Here is a 20,296-nt window from a genome sequence, read left to right as displayed (position 1 = left end):
AATGCATTTCAGCTGGAAGGAAGAGATAAAGGGCAAGGGGAGGCCATCCTCCTTTCCTTTAAGTGCGGGACCAGAGGACACCACCTGCCATTGACTGGAATCAGTGGTGTTCTGGGTCTGGCTCCTGCTTATTGCCTCTTATCAGTTAAGCAAGAGCCAAGTGTGCACATTTCTTTTCCAACTCTGTATTCTGGTATCTCATGTTGGTAGTTTGAAATTGTCCGTAGTGGGAGTATTTTCACCATGGACATGGTAAACACTACCTATCAGAGTTCCACTGACCCAATTAAACGTCTAACAATATGCCACCAGCACACTACCTAGAACCTGCTCTCTCAGCCACACCTGACTGCTGTAGAGACTAGGGCCTGCAGTCTTTATCCTAAAAAGCCATGTGCTCAGATAAAATAATCCAGGATTCTCTAGCCAATGCTGTTTCCTAAAATTTCCTAAAGAACTATCGGTATTTTGGGTGGGAAAATTCTTTGTGTAAATTGGTCCCTACGATTGTTGGATATTAATGCATATTCATTATATTATAGTTATTTGTTTATATGTTTCCTCCTATTTTTCTTATGTAATAGCCTTTTAAGATCAGAAAATTGGGCCTTATTAATCTTTAGATATCTAGTACCTTACACAGTGCATAGCACATAACAGATGTTTAATAAATAGTTATTATGTATTTTAATTTTATCTTAGACTTTATAGATTTGTTTTCTGAACACATACTGTATGAAATCCTCAGGGTTGGGAACCATATGTTTTTTTTATCCCTGATTCTTGTATGATGCCAATATATAATAGGCCCTCAATAAATGATTGTAAGCATGGGTGGGTGGATAAATATATGGAAGGAAAAAGAAGAATAGACATAAGGATAGCAGCTTCAGCTATCTTAGCAGTCTGGTGTTATGGATGGAGCCACTATATGCTTTGTGCTGAATGCTAAGACTACAGAGATAGGTTCCAGCTATTAGGAAGTTATAGACTATTGTGAAAACCAGCAAGAAGAAATTTTATGATGCTGAAAGTAGGAAGGGATTGTCAGAGAAAGATTTAGGGGAAGATTGTAACCTGAATATTTAGTCTTGAATCTTGAAACACAGAATCATGCGTAGGAACCAGAGGAAAGAATAGAGAAGAAGGGTAGGACATTCGATGTATCAAAATAAGCAGGCTTTTAAAGTCCTGTATTTGAACTGGGGGTGGGGGTGGCCAGGGAGTGGTCAATGGGGGAAAAAGGAGACATATGTAGTACTATATGTAATACTTTTAAAAATAAAGAATTGAAAAAAAAATAAAGTCCTGTATTTGAGTTCTGGCTCTGCCTACCATGTGACCTTGAAAAAATTACTTAATCTTGATTGGGTTCCTGCAAATGTGGCCATCATTTTATCTGTGTTTACATTGGTTTCCTGTCTAGAATGTTCTTATCCCTTTTTTGTTATAATTTTGTAGCTTTTCAGACTTCAGTCCCATTTCCTTTCCTTTCTGAAGCCTTTCTAGACCATAACTCACCCCTCTTTTTATCCCTTTCCCCTTGAATGCCCTCTGTTTTAGTTTGGGCTGCTGTAATAGAATGCCATAAACAATGCTCACTGTCTTATTAGTTGGATTGCTATAACAGAATGCCATAGACTATGGCTTCAGAAACAAACAGTTATTTCTCACGATTCCAGACACTGGAAGTCTGCAATCATGGTGCCAGCATGGTCGGATTCTTGGTGTTTCCCTCTTCCTGGTTTACGGACAACCATCTTCTCATAGTGTCCTCAGGTGGAAGAAGGAAAGAAGGGAAACAAGCTCTCTGTGTCCTTCATAAGGACACTACTCTCATCATGGGTGCTTCACCCTCATGACTTCACCTAAACCTAATTACCTCCCAAAGGTCCACCTTCAGATATCATCACATTCGGGGTGGGGTTTAACATAGAGTTTTGTGGGGACACAGACATGCAGTCCATAACCCCTTCACAGTCTAATGTATTAGTTCTTATGATGCTAAAATCGTGCTAATATGCTGTCTCTGTATTGAACTGTGTATTCTTGGAGGATAGCAACCCTATCTGATTTACCTGTACATCCTACGGCCTAACAAATCCTGGTACAGTAGGTGTTCTGTACATTTTAGTTCCCTTGTCCCTACTCCAGCATAGTTATTTATTTTCACTGATAATGTCCTGAGGATAGCTCTCAAATCCTACTCAAAGACCAGCTGCCTATTTTAACTGTGGAAAGCAGTTCTGGCCTGGACTAGATTTCACATTTTTAAATGTCTAGTGTAATCCTGTTTTTAGAATATCTGGCTGCTTATACTGCTTCTAAACTTGCCTTTTTTTCCTTCTAAATAAGGAAGTCTTACAAAAATGTGACCTGTAACTTCTCTAGGAAGCTGTGTAAAGTGCCCTAGAGTGCTTAGTGGAAGTCTGTTTGTCAGTCACACCTAAGCTTAGCAGCAGAAGCCTTTCAAATTTATCTTTGTAATGCACATGTTGAGGGGGCGGGGTAAGACCCTTTAAACCAGGGTTATTCATTAGAGCTTTCTGCAATGAGGGGTATGTTCTAGATTGGCTGTGTCTAGTAAGGTGGGCAACTAGCCACATATGGTTTTTGAGCACTTGAAATGTAGCTAATACAGCTGAGGAACTGAATTTTTTATTTTATTTTATTTTATTGGTTTAAAATTTAAAAGCCCCATGTAATTTTCAGCCCTGCAACTATAAACAAAGCCCCATAGAATAATATTGGTTGTGGATTCCAGTGGTGGAGAGAGAATGGAAGAAACAGACATAAAGTTTAAACTTTTCTCCATAACCATTGAGACACAGGTCCTGTTACTCTTTCATAATGTCTTTTTATTTTCATTTCTCTTTGAAAAGTGGCTGTCACTCGTATTTCCAGTCAATTCTGGAGACTTTTGCAAAGATGAATCTTAATAAATCACACTCTAGTCACCTTAATTATATTATTGGTCTGCTCAAATATCTTCTGTGGCTCACAATTCTCTCTCTTCAGAACTCTCTTCAGTCTGCATTAACAATCTTAAGGGTTTGCTCCAACCACAGTGTTCAACTTGTCCGTACTTCTTGCCTTTACCGTTTCTGTTACTTAGATCACTTTTCTGTCTAAATCCTTCCTAGCTTTAAGGTATAAATCCCAGCTTCTAGTTTGTCTTTCTTGAACCTTAGTGATCTTTTAAATCCCTTAATGTCATTACCAATCCTTAGTAGTTATAATCATATACTTCTAGTACCATCTTGGTCATATACAGAAGTAAAAAAATTCAATTATAAATTTACAAGAACATCCAAAACATGTAGAAATAATGAAATATACTTTTTATATTGATAAGCTGCCCTCACAAGTCTTATTAATTCTAAGTATAGCTTGAATTCAGTTAATTAAAAAAGAGTGGTCCTTAGCTTCTGCCATTCTTTGGTTCTTTTAAACTGTTCTCTAAATGTTCAGATTTAAAAAAAATAACTGTGTAGATGTTGTTATGGTTCCTGGAGATGTCTGTGGTGTTGAAAGATTGAAATTTGTTTGTAACTCGGAGAGTAAATATCTTAAAGGCAAAAGTTCATTTATTCATTCATTCTACAGATACTTATTAAGTACTTGTTATACACTAGGGATGATTCTAGGAGCTAGGTATATATTAATAAAAGCAAATGAATAAAAATAGACAGAAACTCTTATCTGCATGGAGAGTGAATTCTAGTTGGGTATTTTATATTATCCACCCTTCCCCCAGACCAGTATGCTTAGATGTAATGCTCATTGTGTAAGGAAATAATAAGCATTCTATTCCAACATTCCATTCCATCACATTTCATTCCATTGTACGTTATTTAAGTTGTGAAGTTAAATTGTTATTAATTTAAAGTCTAAAGATTTTTTATTGCTTATCATTCAAAACAGAATATCCTGAAGACGTAGCTCCTACTGTTGGATTTTCCAAAATTGACCTTAGACAAGGGAAATTTGAAATCACCATCTTTGACTTGGGAGGTGGAAAAAGAATTCGGGGAATCTGGAAGAATTACTATGCTGAGTCCTATGGGGTAATATTTGTCGTGGATTCCAGTGATGAAGAGAGAATGGAAGAGACAAAAGAGACAATGTCAGAAGTGCTAAGACATCCTAGGATATCGGGAAAGCCTATATTGGTGTAAGTAATATTAGTGTCATTGCAAATGTACCTGGAGCAGCATTAGCCAATAAAGAAATTTACCTAAGTTAGAAAATACTGAATAAGCTGAAATAGTCACACCCTAGTATAATAAAATGTTTTTTAGTTACCTGGGAGCTCTTAATCTACTGAGGCCTTGTTATAATGCTATCCATAGGGTTTAAGGGTTGAGGCTATGTTATGAAAAAGCCTTATAATTATAGCTCCTGGGTATTCAAAGATAAATTCTTTGTGTTATTTGATAATTTACTTTTATCAAATTTTACATTTTGAAATGGTTTATTCACAGAGTTCTAGAAAGTTTTTCAAGTTTTTCCTTCTTTAATAACTAATTTGCCTTTGTCCTTTTTTTCTTGAAGAATATTCTTGTTTCAAAGTTATTTAAATGGTTTATTCTTATGCCACCTTGATTTCTCAACTTTCCTTATATATTTCAAAATTAAACATTTGATCTGTCACTTAGTCATGTGCTTATATCATTTTGTCCAGCTGCCTAAATTTTTTAAAAAAGCTGACTAGACTTTTGCATTATTTGTTCTCATAGCATTTCTGCATAGTAAACACTAGAGGGTGCCATAACTCCAAGACATAGTGAAGTAGTTTAAATTGCTCTTATATTTGAAGTTGAATGTGTGCCCTTCCCTTCTCGTGCATTTGCCCTCATTCTTGTTCATTACTAACGATTAAAAAAACTAGACAAACGTGGTTAAATGAGAAATTGTGAGCATGGTTTCTCAGTGTCCTCATCCACAAATGAATATCTTTAAAGACAGTTTGGTAGCTCTAATTACAAAAAGTGAAACTTTATTACATCATTTATTGGTAAAGCTTATACTGTTTAATTTTTATACATTTAATTAATTAGAGATATTATTTTATTAACACGATCCTCACCTTTTTGAATCTACAGAAAACTTTAATAGATATATATAAGAAGAATGAACTTTATTGAACTCCATAGGCTAAATTAGTCTCTACAAATGTTTAAGCGGAAAATCAGAAACTTCTAAAGTAGAAAATAGTAATGACTGATATTCATTTGTAAAGTAATTTCATGTGATTGTTTAAATCTAATAGTTATTTAATTTATTCTTTCATGCATTATTCATTTATGCATATGTTAATTCAACAAATATTTATTGAGTATCGATTATGTGCTAGTAGTGTTCTGATGCTGCGGACACGTTTGGGAACAAAAACAATAAAAATCCATGTATGACTTCAGGAACTTATATTCTAGGGGGTGAAACACTGAATAAAATAAATAAATTATGTCACATATTAGATGATAAGTGTGGCCCTAACTGGTTTGGCTCAGTGGATAGAGCATCGGCCTGCAGACTCAAGGTGATAAGTGCATTGAAAACAAAGCAGGTAAAACAATATTGGGAATCCTGTGGTGGTGGTGGTGACAGGGACACATCCTGTCTAATAATAGACAAATAGGGTAATTAACCGTACCTCCGACACGCTTCCCATTGGCTAATCAGGGCGATATGCAAATTAACTGCCAACCAAGATGGCGACTAATTTGCATACTATAGGCAGGGAGGGCCAGCTCGAGCTTCCATCCGGCCTGGTGTGGCGCCTAAGCCCCAACGTCAGCCGGGACCCCTGTGTGAGGCCCTGGGCGGGCAGGGCCTCCGCAGCTGCAGTGTTCAGACCCAGGCCCCCCAGCCTGCCCTGGGCTCCACTCAAGGAGGGGCTGGGGGCCTGGGGTTTACTAAACTTTACTGGAGCTGCTACCCACACCCCCAGCCCCTGCCCCAGAGCCACACTGCCCGCAGCAAGGCGCCCGGAAGCATCCTGACAGGTGGGTGGCGGGAGAGCTGAGGAGAGCGGGGGCTGCAGGGAGCCACAGAAGGGCTGGGCCGCGGGAGCCAAGCTCCTGGGGGTCTGAGGAGAGAGCCTGAAGGTAGAGGAACCTTTGGCAAAGTGGCTGCCAGGAGCCGAGGCCATGGGGTCTGCAGGCGTGTGCACAGGCCTCCGCCTGATGGGGGATCCTGGGCAAGTGCCATGGCTTCGGGGAAGCGGCTGGCCAGGAAGCGGGCGGCCCAAGGGGCGCAGAGCAGTGCCAAGGTGGGGTGCACTGGGCGGGGCTCAGGCCTGGGCAGGGTGCAGGCGGGGGATGTGCCTCGCCTGGGGAGAGTGAGGTTCTGTATTGGCCCCAATAGGCGGGAAATAAGAGGCGATGACTGCAGGCATAGAAGGACGCCCGGGTGGAGGGGTGCAGACTCGCAGCCCTGAGGCGGGGGTGGAGGGGCGGCGCCACCTCAGTGGAGGAGCGCTGCACTGCTGGGTACCCCACTGCGGCGGTTTGGTGAAGCTCCTGGCGCTGACCCGGCCTCCCCGCGGCCTGCACACTTGAGAGGCCAGAACTCCTGCTCCTGCCTTGGCCCAAAAACAAGCCTGCGCCTGCCCCGCCCCAAGTTCTCGCCCCACTCCATGGGGGTGCACACCACCTGCTCCCCAGAAGGGGGGGCAGTAAAGAATGGGGTGGGGTCAGGGGAGAGGAAAGAATGTGGAGCATCCTTGATGAAGATGTGCTGGAGAATGAGGCTTGGAAGCCTCCTGGGGAGGTTCGTTCTGTTTGCCCTGCGGCTGTCCCTTAGGAAAGGCGGAGAGCCGGCTGTGAGGGCTCCCTGCGCGAGGAGTCCAGTTCCACAGCCAACTGGAATTGGCCTCAGCTTCCTGCTCTGTAAAATGTGTTAAGCGTGTCCCAGTGCCTTCACTGAGCTTTGAGGGCCAATTGAGATACGATATAAAGAAAATGAGGGAGGACATGAGAAAGAAAAGGAAGGGCGGGCAACACAAAAGAAAGATTGGAAGGAACCTGTAAACCTATTGTCACTTAAATAGGGAATAGCGTCAACAGTGTTGTAATGATGGTATGAAGCCAGGTGGATACTGGAAATATCAGGGAACACTTTGCAAAGTATATGATTGTCTAACCACTATTCTATAACTAATAAACCTGAAACTAATACAAAATAATATTGAATGTAAAGAAATGAAAATAGGAGTGAAATTTTTCTAAATTTCAAAGTTTAAATAAAGGCTGTAAAAGAAGGAAGGGGGAGAATAAAAATAGTGTTTTTCATTTTACCACTTTATTGTCTTTTCAGTATATGAAAAAGACAGTTGTCTTTATATGGTGCTTTTATGCTTTCTAATTCATTATCTCATTTGATGTTCAGGGCAATTTAAAGACAAGATAATTATTCCCTCCACTATTCAAAGAAAGGAAATCTTGGTGCCCCTATGATTCAATCGTCAATCCCTTATTGTAAAGCAGGGTTAGTGAAATTTTCTGTGAAGGGTCATATTTATACTAATAAAAGCTTTGGGGGTGATCTGGCCAGCAGGGGAGGGCAGTTGGGGATGATCAGGCCGGCAGGGGAGTAGTTAGGCATCAATCAGGCCGGCAGGGGAGCTGTTAGGGGGTGATGAGGCTGGCAGGCTGAAGCAGTTAGGGGCAATCAGGCAGGCACGCAGGTGAGTGGTTAGGAGACAGCGGTCCAGGATTGTGAAAGGGATGCCCAACTGCTGGTTTAGGCCCGATCCCGGCAGTCAGACATCTGGGATCAGGCCTAAACCAGCAGTCGGCATCCCCCAAAGGGTCTGAGATTGGAGAGGGTGCAGGCTGCGCTGAGGGACACCCTCCTCCCGTGCATGAATTTCATGCACCGGGCCACTAGTTATTCTTATAATCAGGATAAACATAGTAGATGTTATTGAGAGTATGACACTTGAGATGAAAGCCAGTCACACAGATGGAAGTGGAAAAGTCCCTAGGCAGGAGCATGCAATTCATAAGTGACTACAGTGATTACTGAGTAATCAAATGACTGTTGGCAATTCCATCACCTCTCTCAGCTGTGAATTTCTAGAATAGAAAGAGAAGACCCACAGCTAGGGTGATTGCTTCACCATTCCAATTTTATAGTCAATGAGATCTCACAAAGACATGAAAATTAATTATAGGTGGTATAACGTGTTATGAAATATGGTTTGCCATTTGGTTTGACCAATTTTTCTCAAGGGAGTTTTACAACCATAGGATTTTTATTAAGAAGGTGAACTGCTTTCGAAATGAATGTGCTTCAAAAATATACAGAATGTACAAAAAAGTATATTTTTAATAAATATAAAAGATTCAGGGGAGGAGTTGTTTTTTTTTAAATGATTGACTTACCATGCAGAGTGAACCACTTCTATTTTGATGAATTCCTGTGCATATTTTTGTAAAAATATAATGTATGCAGTGACCACATAATATATACAATTTTGTATCCTATTCTTTCTTATGTTTATATTCCTCTTGACTATCTCCCCAAGTCCCATATTTGAGAGTTCTCCTGCTACTTCTTCCACTTGATGTTACTGACTGAATATTATTCATATCCCTCCTACTTTCTATTCCCTTTGTTGTTACCTTCTTTCATCCCTTCATCACTTCCTCCATGTCACTGAGAGCAGTGGTTTCCTAACAAGTTTCTCTCCCTGCCAGCAGACTCGCCTATTCTCCAATCTCCTCTATGTTTCTAGCAGGAGCTCTTTTATTTGATGTTTTTAAAATTATAAAGCCGGTACATGCTTTTAGATTCTTTAACAAGTGATATAAAGCAAGTGATATAAGGAACATGAGCTTTCTTTTTTAAAATGCAAATTTGATCATTTTGCTACTCCTCTGCTTACAGACCTTCAGGTTGCCTTCATAGGGTCATGCAGCTAATAAATTCTGTTTTTTAACTGATATAACTCTAGCACCTAATAGTTGTAGCCTTGGAAAGTGTGGTGGATAATAAGTGGGAAGGACCTCCAGCTGAATCCGACTAAGCTCAGTGCTAAGGACTGGTAGGTTATGGAGAAGTATGGGGAGGGCCCCTGACTTAGGAGGCAGTCTACAGTGCTCCTTGTTGCACACAGCTGCTTCCTTTCTGCCCACAGACATTTGGGCCTCTCAACTGCAAAATCCAATTACAGCATTTGATTTCTTTTGTTCAACCCTTGTCTGAGCCTACACTAGTTTACTAGTAGGTCCCACAAAGCCTCTTAGAGCTCACTTAAACACCTAGATAATTTTCTTTTCCCACCCTGTTATGAGCACATAGAGAACAACCACAGACCTCAAGAAGAGCCAGTCATTCAACAGAAGAAAAATAAACCTGAAGAATGAGAATCTTGTCTATAATCATAAAATTACAAATTGATAAGAGCCAGATTCATTCATATTATGGGAAGCAGGGTAGATGACCACAGAGGTCCTGGACAGTCTACCTCTGCCTACCTTGCTCATGCACATGAGTCTGACAGCAACTGTCATTGCAAATGAAGCCTCGGCCAAATTTCACTTCATGTCATAGGCTTGAGGGTTCTCCTGAAAGATCAAAATCATACAATATCACTAGGCCTCTGCGTTTTATTAGCCCTGAAGTCTGTTCCGCAGATAGTGGTTGAATACCTCTTCTATAATAAAAGCAGCTGTAAAGTGTTCTAATTATGCATTTGTATTCCACCATATATAGTCACATGAACCATACTGTAGTTATCCCAAGAATCCATTTCAGTAAAAAGGTAAAAGTGATTTGTATTCCTTCTAAAGAGAGCAGAAATAGATGCCATGCAAACATTCTGTTCTGTAATTAACCTGTTTATTTTCCGAGAAAGTATTTTTCTCTCATATCTATATAGAGATGAACTTTAGCCTATATTCTGATTTATTATGGTGTGAATTATGTTATATACCCTCGTGCCTATTTATAACTTTATTTTAAACCTAAAACTTGGTAATCTTGACATAAAGAAAACATTTCCAAGAAAAAGTAAATAACTTTTGCAACTTTAAAAAGTACTAAAATCAAGCAGTAATTCCAAATTTGAAGCTCAACATCCACCATAAAAAGTTTCCATTTGTTAATGACCCATGGAAAGAACTGAGCTGGGAGCTATTTTAAACATTTCGGCCTATTGAATTTTCAGAAGCCCAAGCTTACACTGATGTTCTAAGAAGGCACATGCTCTTTCTACATCTCCTCTCTCTCGTGTAGTCTTGAAAGTAAGCCTCTGAGAAACAGTAAATTACCCTCCGTTTTTATGGATGAATCTCCTAATATTTATTATTGGAATAACGCTGGAGATCCAGTTAAAATTTCCTCCCAGGATAATAACAATTCTACCTGTGTTAGCACATTTGAACTCTTGGAATGGCGCCACTGTCTCATTACATACTGCCTGCTTTTCTGTGGAGTCATATGACCTAACTTAAGTTTTGGCCAAATCTCACAAATTGGATGCTTTACAACAAAAGTGATGAATATAGAGGGATTTCACTAAGGGAAGAAAACATAATATCTCTGACATGATCTTATGAAATATTATGAACATTTCAATAAAAAAAGACTTTTTCCCCCGCACATTTAAAATTCATTTATTAAATCCCCTTGTTCTCATTCAGGAGATATCAGAGGGGCCTGGGTACTTGTTCTGGAAGCAGACGGATGACACAGCATCAATATCTAAAAAAGAGATTTTTGATTTAGAGGTCTGTGCACCTGGGTGGCCTACCGGACCCTGTGAAATCACATACACAATTCTAAGTGCATGGACATTTTTCTTGGGAGCAGAATGTAGCTCTCATCAAACACTGAAAGGAGTTTATGACCAAAAAGCTTAAAAACTATGACAGTGAGCTTCCATATTAGATGACACAGTAACTAAACTTTTATTATTACCTTTTCCAATATGGGATTTTCATCTCTGACCTTTATATGCCTACTTGACTCACCTTCTTTCTAGATAATATTAACAGGCAAATATTACTTTGCAAGTTTTGGGTTTTTTTTAAAAAAAATCATATTCTTTATCCTATGTATCCAGAAGAAGTTAACTAGGTTATGATTTTACTAATACTCTCATTAGTACTTTTACTAAGTTAGACTTTTAAATAATAACCAGAAGGACCTGGGTCCTTTATAGAGTGCTGGAGACCCAGAGGTATGCAAGTATGGATTACCTGTGTCACTGATTCACTTCACCCTCAGATCTAGTGTTGAGTCCCCTAATTTTACTATTGTTACCATCTGAAACCCCTATGGTCTTAAGATCTGAAACCCCTATGGTCCATGGACTTAAGATTTCTCTTATTTCAGTGAAACTTTACCAAGCTTTCATGTTCACAAATCTTATTTATGCTGTTGATTCACCTCCACACTTTTTTGCTGAGGCTTCCTTTTTCTCTTAGGGCATCCAACTTCACTCTGGCAGCTGTAGTTCACACCAAAGCTTCTCAGTTCCTTGATGTCCTAGGTAATTTATGCACAAGCAACCTGCATAGATGCCCATCCTTCCCCACCCACATCCCAACACATTCTATTTAAAGACAAAATAACAGAAAAGCTTGTTCATAGGGTTGTTAGGCAGCAAGATGTTGTTCAGGGAATGCCTGCTTCAATATCAGCCCAGGCCCCTAAACTTGAGAGGATAGGGCCAGGAATACATCTGTTTTTCTTTCACACGTTTTCCCCAGATAATTCTGGTACACAGCAAAAACTGAGAACTCCTGGGATATGGGGAAGTGTGGGCTTTGGAGTCAGTCCTTTGATAGCTTACTTAATCTTTCTGAGCTTCTGTGTCTCCACTTGTAAATAAGGTTTTTAATGCCTGTGTCGTCATGCAAATTCCAAATACTGTGCTTAAAGCACATAGTGCAGTATTTTATTAGTGTTCTATAAATGTGATAGTGGATATGAATAATTACTATTGATGTTATGTTGTGTCCAGATGGAGATGAATTAGGAGATCCAGTTTGGCACTGTCTCATCATATGAATTTAGGCAACATGAAGCTTTTGATTAGAGGAGACAGTAGAGTTTAGTGGGTAAGAATATGAGCCCAAGTACTCATAATATTTTTATTTTTAATATGGCATACTTTCAGAACTAGTAGTTTACTAATATTTTGTGCCTCCAATGATTAAGAATTTTTTTCCATTAAGGTAGTGATTTGAAGGAAAAATTACTATTAGTGCCTATTAAATATGTGAATAAAATATACAAAATGTTCAGCAACTAATTAGTTAAATATCATGTTATTTTTGTTGCTTAAGTTAGGATGATACTATGGTTTTAAAATATAGCAAAGTTGTATGTGATTACATTGCTGTGAAAATTTCTGTGCTGAAGTCTTGCTTTAAAATGCGAAGTATAGCTATAAGTGCTGTTAGAAAATTATTATTTTATAAATCCATCTGGATATAATTATGCTAATGAACATTACATAGTACTTAATATTCTCTGTTTTCATGATAAAAAAATTAGGAACAGTTGTTAACAAATATGGGTAAGGCACTAGATAAAAGGATAGAGCACAGCTTTGGAAGGGGCAGAAGAAATATGTCTGCTACCTCATTACCTGGAGAGTTCATCATCAGTTCTACATTTATCTTTGTTATAATGTTCCTGAAACATTTGAAGCTGGCATATGTGAAACATCTTTTTCTTCAGTAATAGTTGATAATTGACAGAGTGGAAAGCTCTTCAATATCTTTATATTTTATAAATTAAAAATTATAGTGTTAGGAGGTATGTGTATGTATATTTCTGTTCTCTCTTAATCCCACTGTGCTTTCAGTTAATAATTTTGCCTCATGCTTCCTTGAGGAAATAGAAACTGTCATTTATAAGAATTCTCAGTTCCCACACCAAATTTGCCCAACTATCCGGTTTCATTCCTAGCCCTCTCCTTGCTTCCTGTAATATGGAAGAATTATTTCTGCTCCTATCCTAGGCCAGCTTCTCCATTGGTACTCCAGATCCCACCCCTCTCTACTCCTCCATCTTCTCTCTTCCCTTTGTTATTTCAAGAGTTTCTCTCTGGATTATTCCCAATAGCAGAATGTGCTCTCATGTTTCTTAGCTTTAATTATTACAGAGTCCTGACTCCACATCCCTCCCCAGCTCTTGACTCCTTTTTATAGTCGTCTATTCAAACTTCTGGAAAGAATTGTCTGTAGTGGCCATTGTAGTTCTTCATATCATATTCTTTCCTCAATATACTCCACTTGTGCTTCCATCCCTAAAATTGCTTGAAACTGCCCTTGTTGGATTCAGCAAAATATCCCCATGTTACCAAAACCCCTGTCACTTTGCCATTCTTGTTTATCACTTGGCCAAACTATAAAATTGACAGTTTCCTCAACTTGGTTCCTCTTAAACACACTTCTTTTGCATTTTGTAGCACATTTCTTGGTTTCTACATTATTGATGGTTTCTTCTCAGTAACTCCTTTTATGCTTTAAATACCTCAGGCTCCTTTCTGGGCCTCCAGTTTTTTTATATACTTTTTAGATGACTTCATCCTAAAGTCAGCTGATCTTAAATACCATTTATTTACTCAAATAACCCAAATCTATACTTTCAGCCCTGACATTTCCCAAGAGTTGCTACTGATTTAACTACTATCTTAGAAACCTCCACTTGGACATTTTATTATCCTCACAGATTCCCTTGTTCAAACCTTCATTTCTGTCTTTTCCCATCTCAATAAATGGCAATATCATCTAATCAGTACCCTGTAGTTTCTACCTCTTAAATCTATCACAGTTTAGTCTAATTTTTTTTTTAAATCACCACTGTATAGTATATAGTAGTTAATAGCTGATTCTGGAATCATACTGCCTGAGTTCAAATCCTGATTCTCCACATACAGTTTCTGTGACTTGGGACAGGTTACTTAACCTCGCTATATATCTCAGTGTTCTTGTTGGTAAACTTGTGAAATTATTAGAACTATGCTGGAACATAGCAAGTACTTTATTCATCTTGAGTATGAGTACTGCTTCTACCACCATCACCACCTCCATTCCCATCCTAGTATAAGCCTCTCTCATCTCTTATGAGGACTACTTCATTAACCTTCCAATTGTTTTCTATACCTATATTCCTATTTTCCACTCACCTCCCCCAAATCCATTCTAACCCACTCTGCATACAATAGAATGACTTTTCTCAGATATAGATTATATAACATTCCCAGGCCCAAAAAAAATAATCTGCGGGCTTTTCATTGATTATACGTGCTGTAATTTTCAGACTTACGTGACTCTTAACTATAGCCCCTGCTGATCTTTTTTAACTTCATTGTTCCCTTACTGCTCTTTTAGCCACTGTGATATAGCTATACTGTTCATTTTTCTTTGACCAGAGTAAATTACCCTCCTCAGGGTCTTTCTACTGTTTGTATCCTATGCCTGGAAGATACCATCCCTTGTCCTCATCATTGAGATTTTCACTTAATATTACCTTTCTTACCGCCCAACCGAAAGATGCCACTCTGGCAGTGATAGTCTCTAACTCACCATACCCTTATTTTAAGTTTACCAAGACAGCATGATCTGATATTTGTATTTGTTTGTTATCTGTTTTCTCCACTAGAGTGTGAATTACAGATTTCTATGCCTTTGTGAGTTCCAGTTATATCCCTAGCTCCTAGTGTAGTGTCTGGCTTTACAAAAAAGTGATGGAGAAACTTTTGAGAATACCTTTATTTTTTACTTCATTTCCCAACCTTCCTGCTCTGTATGTTACACGGTGTCCCGAATGAACCCAAGTTCAGGGAAACAGTGCCTTAATTTGCCTTCTTAGGCCTTAAACTAGATTCAGCTCCCAGTTACCAACTAGAGCAGGGGTGGGCAAACTTTTTGACTCGAGGGCCACAATGGGTTCTTAAACTGGACCGGAGGGCCGGAACAAAAGCATGGATGGAGTGTTTGTGTGAACTAATATAAATTCAAAGTAAACATCATTACATAAAAGGGTACGGTCTTTTTTTTTCAATAGTTTTATTCATTTCAAACGGGCCGGATCCGGCCTGCGGGCCGTAGTTTGCCCACGGCTGAACTAGAGTCTTCATCAAGTATATAGCTGGATTTTATCAGGATTTAGTTGACCACTGAATTATCTGCAATATCTGAACATAAAAGATTTGATGCAGGTGCCGTTAAATTTGCTTGAATATAGTAAGTATCCTTTGAGGTCTTATTTTATACAATTCGTACCTACCAAAATATTCTCAAATGAACCAAAAGAATGTTTAACTAGTTGTCACTTACTGACGTTCATCTCCTAAAGACATTGGAAATTACAAAAATATATGGTAGAGCTTGATACATACCTGATTAGAAACAAGATCATTCACCTCACTTTCAACAGCTAAGCATAATGTTTTTAGTTTAGTAATTGAAGACGTTTTATGTCACTGGCTTTGGAAGTGTACGCAATTCTAGTGGGTAAGGACCAAAGGAGGAAATTATAACAATAATAAGAAAGTATGTGAATGAATCTGTGAAATGAAGAAAACCAAGATACTGAAATACAGGGCATCCTTCATTCTAAAGCTGAAGAGTTTTCTAAAACAGGTTCTTTATTTTGAGCCACAGCATGGACAACACCAACAACACAGTGCCCTGCAAAGATTTCTTTTTTTATATTTCACAGCTAGGCCAAATTTCTCTTTAGTAGTGTTAACATACTCTTTTGTACCATTCACTGTCATTTCAATGTTGTTGATGCTTTCTCCTTGTTCTTCTACTAAAAGAGATATATGAATGAAAAGCTCCATTAAATCCTTCATTTGATTCTCTAGGTTAACAAGTTCCTTGTGTCTCTGTTCTATTTCTGAGAGTTGTGCTTTAGTGATATTGATTTCTGTAAGCAAGCTTTCATTGAAAACTTCCCATTTTCCTTGGTGAAGCATATCATTTACTTCTTCTTCGGGCACTTGCTTTCCAGCAACTTCAAGCTGACGGAAAATAAATGTCTTGCACTTCTCTTGTTTTGCTGCTATTGTGTCATTGTATATCAGCATGGTTTGCTGAAAGTGGTGGAACATTGCGGCATGCTGAGATTTAAGTATCCTTGTGACCACTGATGAGGGACCAGTTTCAGCCTCTGATTTTTTTGCTTCTTTTACCAAATCATCCAAACCTCTCTTGATGTGTTCTGCTTGGATTTTAATCTCTTTCGTAATGCCCGACTCTCTCTTAAGGAGACTAAATCTTCTCATTGAAGCCAACAGACTTTTCTGTTGCTGCCCAAATTTTTGAACATCGTCTGTCAAACTGTCAATACTCTCCTGAAGTTTTTGGATCTCATGTAGGTGTCTCTCGGCTACAGGCTCTCTTTCATAAATAACAGCTTGCTGCAGAATCCTTCCTTGTTCCTCTGCTTCTGTAGTTGACACATGCCTGTCTCTAGAGAGTTCGAGTTCCTTTGTTCTTTGCTTTAGTTCTTGAAGTCGATCCTTCATCTTCCCTTTATTCCTAGGAAGCAAAAATGGTTGAGTTGAACAAAGAAAAGGTGAGCATTTCCCCATGGATTAGTTGGCTTCACAAAGCTATCTCTATCTCCCAGAGAAATCCTCCCAGTTTTCTGAAAAGAGGTTAAAAAATTAGAAAAATCAGTAAGAATTTCCTCATAAGCATCGATAAAATAGTGATGTAAAATAATGTCTAAATTACTTTGCATGATTGTGGGGCTACTATGCGTCTATTCAGTTGTGTGAAGTAGCTGAGAAAGTAGTGACAGAGATACAACTGCCCCCAAGTAATTTTAAATAAGTTCTTTTTTATTGATTTTTAGTGAGAGAGAAAGGGAGAGGAAGAGAGATAGAAACATGGATCAGCTGCCTCCTGCACACCCTCTATTGGGGATGAGCTTGCAATTGGGGCATGTGCCCTGACTGGGAATAGAACTGGTGACCTCCTGATGCTTGCATTGATGCTCAGCCACTGAGCCACACTGGCTGGGCTGCCCCAAAATAATATTTTGTGTCATGATGCTGTCACATAATAATAGATTTTTTTTTTTTTTGATATGGGAAGATATGTCCTGGAATGGAAGATTTTACTTGACCGTATCTTTAACTTTAAAAGTGGAAAGGGCACTTGGATGTGCCCTTATTACTAAAGCTACTGTTCTGGGTTAATTTGGTCCATGTACTCATTTTGCTAAATATACTTGCTTTAATTAAAACCAGTATAGTGACAGGGAAGATTTCATATGAGAGCTTTAAGCAATATAGATAATGTTAAATTTATCTTAAAATAACTGAGGCTTCCAGAGTAATGCACTATTTGATATAGTTTTGTTCTCTTATCCATTGCATACGTATGGAAACCTAGTCTTGGTCTGATTTTGCTGATTTCTCAATTGTAGCATTATTCTGCAAAGATATCCAGACTGTCTTAGAACAAAATTTACATTAGGAAAATTTTTACAAAAATGAGAATATCCTATATAATAAAAGCCTGTATGCTAAGTGTCCAGTTGTCCGGTTGGCTGTTCAATCAGTCAAAGCATAATATGCTAATGATATGCTAAGGCAGCTCAACTGCTTGCTATGACATGCCATGACCACCAGGGGGGCAGACAGTTGACCAGTTGACATGATGTGCACTGACCACCAGGGGGCAGACGCTCCTACTGGTAGGTTAGCTTGCTGCTGGGGTCTGGCCGATTGGGACTGAGCAAGATGGGCAAGACGGGCAAGACAAGCCCTGGAGCCCTCGCACGGCTCTTTCCCGGCTGGCCAACCTCCCGCATCCTTCCCTGGCCCCGATTGTGCACCGATTGTGCACTGGTGGGGTCCCTCGGCCTGGCCTGCACCCTATTGCAATCCGGGACCCCTTGGGGAATGTTGGAGAGCCAGTCCTGGCCTGATGACAGAATGACCGGTCGTTATGACATGCACTGACCACCAGGGGACAGATGCTCAAAGCAGGAGCTGCCCCCTGGTGGTCAGTGCGCTCCCACAGGGGGAGTGCCACTCAGCCAGAACCCCAGAGCCTGGCTCACGACTAGCGAGCGCAGCGGCGGTGGCGGGAGCCTCTCCTGCCTCCGTGGGCAGTCGGACATCCCTCGAGGGCTCCCAGACTGCAAATTTCGTGCAGGGCCTCTAGTATTAATATAAATTATTATTTTAGGGGCACTGATAATATTGACATTGTGTTGGTAGTTATCCATAGGATTAAGTTGATGTGCATAATTTATATGTAATGATATATATATATATATCTGAAATGAAGTGAATAAAAAGCAATCTTTGTTAATATTTAATTTTTATAGAGCATCTTGACTTTAGAAAGGCATTTAATAATACCTTTCATCATATTTTTGCAGCTAAGAAGAAGCTGTTAAGGGAGCTACAAATAGCTCGTTGAACTACACATTGAATTAATATCAATCACAAGAAAAGAACTCTAATGTTATGCTGTTATGCTATGGGACTCAGTTTTAATATATTTATGCAAATATTTTTTAAATATATTTTTTATTGCTTTCAGAGAGGAAGGGAGAGGGAGAGAGAGATAGAAACATCAATGATGAGAGAGAATCATTGATTGGCTGCCTGCTGTACACTCCCTACTAGGGTCTGAGCCTGCAACCTGAGCATGTGCCCTTGATGGGAATTGAACCTGAGACCCTTCAGTCCGTAGGATGACACTCTATCCACTGAGCCAAACTGGCTGAGGCTATTTATGCAAATATATTATCAGTGATTTAGATGTTCTTATAAAGGCATGCTTATCAAATATGTTGATGGCACAGAATTTGGAGGGGTCTTTATTATGTGGAAGTACAGAGTTGGGATTCAAAGATTAAAATAACATGGAACTCTATACTAAAAGTTACAACAATGTGTTTAATCAGGGTAGATATAAAATGTTCACCAGTTGTTTAGAAAACAAATTCACATCTACAAAATGGAAGGCCCTTGCATTCATAGCAGGGCTTATGAAATTACTGGAGATTTTAGTTAGATACAAGCTTTCTATCAGAACTATCAGAATAGTCATTTTGCTCTCATGAGTAATAGTGCTAAGAAAGGTATTTGTTCCACTGACTCTGTTAGTCAAAGCAAATGGGAGAGGGATTGTGTTAAGTTCTGAATGTGGTATTTTGTGACGAAAATTCACAAATTAGAAATTTCCAAACTGTCATGGAAAGGATGAGATTGGAGGACCATACGTAATATATGGAGAATTATTCAAAGGAATGGAAATATTTGCCCTGCAAAAGAGAAGATATGGGCAATATCTACAACTGTTGTCTAAAATGTGTAAGACTGGATATGTAAAAGGAATTCGACTTACTTGGCCTAACTCCAAAGGTGGAAATTATATGGAGAGAGGTTTGGTCTGGTATAAAGAAGACTCTTCACGCAAGCAGAACTGTCTTGAGATGGAATGAAATGCTTCATGAGATAATAAGCTTGCCATCACTGGAGATGTTCAAGATGTTCTTCAATGATGACCCAGTTGAGGATGTAAAAACGATGCCTGCATTGCATAAAAAGTTAAACCAATGTCCTGATAATATTCCTTTGTTTTTAAAGGACTGACATTTTAACAATTAATTACTATGGCTTACTATATGCAAAGTTTTAAGTGCTGTATTATATTTTCAATAATACCTGTCCTTGAATAATTTACTATCCAAGGGGAGATGGACAATATACAATTAAAAATGAAACTATCACATTGATGTCTCTCTGTCACTTCCCCTCCAAATAAAATAATCCAGTCAGAGAAAGACAGATATCATGATCTCACTCATATATGGAATCTAATGAACAAAATAAACTGATGAACAAAATAGATCCAGAGACATAGAAGCATGGAACAAGCTATTGAATCTCAGAGGGAAGGCAGGGGTGGAATTAACCGAAGGACTTATATGTACACATGCATAACCCATGGACACAGACAATAGTGTGGTGAAGGCCTGGGGCAGGCCGGGCGGACAGGGAGTCGGGACAGGCTAGAAGGGGTCAAAGGGGAAAAAAGGGAACATCTGTAATACATTCAACAATAAAAATAAATTTTAAAAACTGTAAAAGAAAAAATAGGAAATAAATTTCTTGAAACCGTTAAAAGAAATGAAACTACACCACCAACTTACACCATACACAAGATTAAGCTCAAAATAGATAAATGACTTAAATGCAAATCGTGAAGCCATAAAAAATCCTGGAAGAAAACATAGGCAATAAAACCTCAGACATCTCTCGTAGCAGAATTTTCACTGATACATCTCCTAGGCC

The 20,296-nt window shown here is 39.0% G+C and overlaps 2 protein-coding genes across 2 annotated transcripts in view; one reads left to right on the top strand and one right to left on the bottom strand.

The window, feature by feature from the left end:
- The window catches only part of ARL13B (ARF like GTPase 13B), an 85,428-nt gene that overhangs the window by 31,341 nt on the left and 33,791 nt on the right, over positions 1–20,296 (top strand). The window contains exon 3 of the mRNA XM_081086295.1: positions 3,925–4,174. Coding sequence (XP_080942421.1) covers positions 3,925–4,174 — 250 coding nt within the window. The remainder of the gene's footprint in view (positions 1–3,924; positions 4,175–20,296) is intronic.
- On the bottom strand, positions 15,617–16,501 carry STX19 (syntaxin 19; the record flags this gene model as incomplete). Its single annotated transcript, XM_081088119.1, has 1 exon — positions 15,617–16,501. One exon carries the CDS (start codon positions 16,499–16,501, stop codon positions 15,617–15,619), a length of 885 nt encoding a protein of 294 aa, XP_080944245.1.

The sequence above is a fragment of the Myotis nattereri genome (assembly GCF_964212035.1).
Source record: "Myotis nattereri genome assembly, chromosome: 3".
Classification (NCBI taxonomy): Eukaryota; Metazoa; Chordata; class Mammalia; order Chiroptera; family Vespertilionidae; genus Myotis; species Myotis nattereri.
Note: the sequence above shows the minus strand (reverse complement) of the source record. Positions and strands in the feature narration are given on the sequence as shown.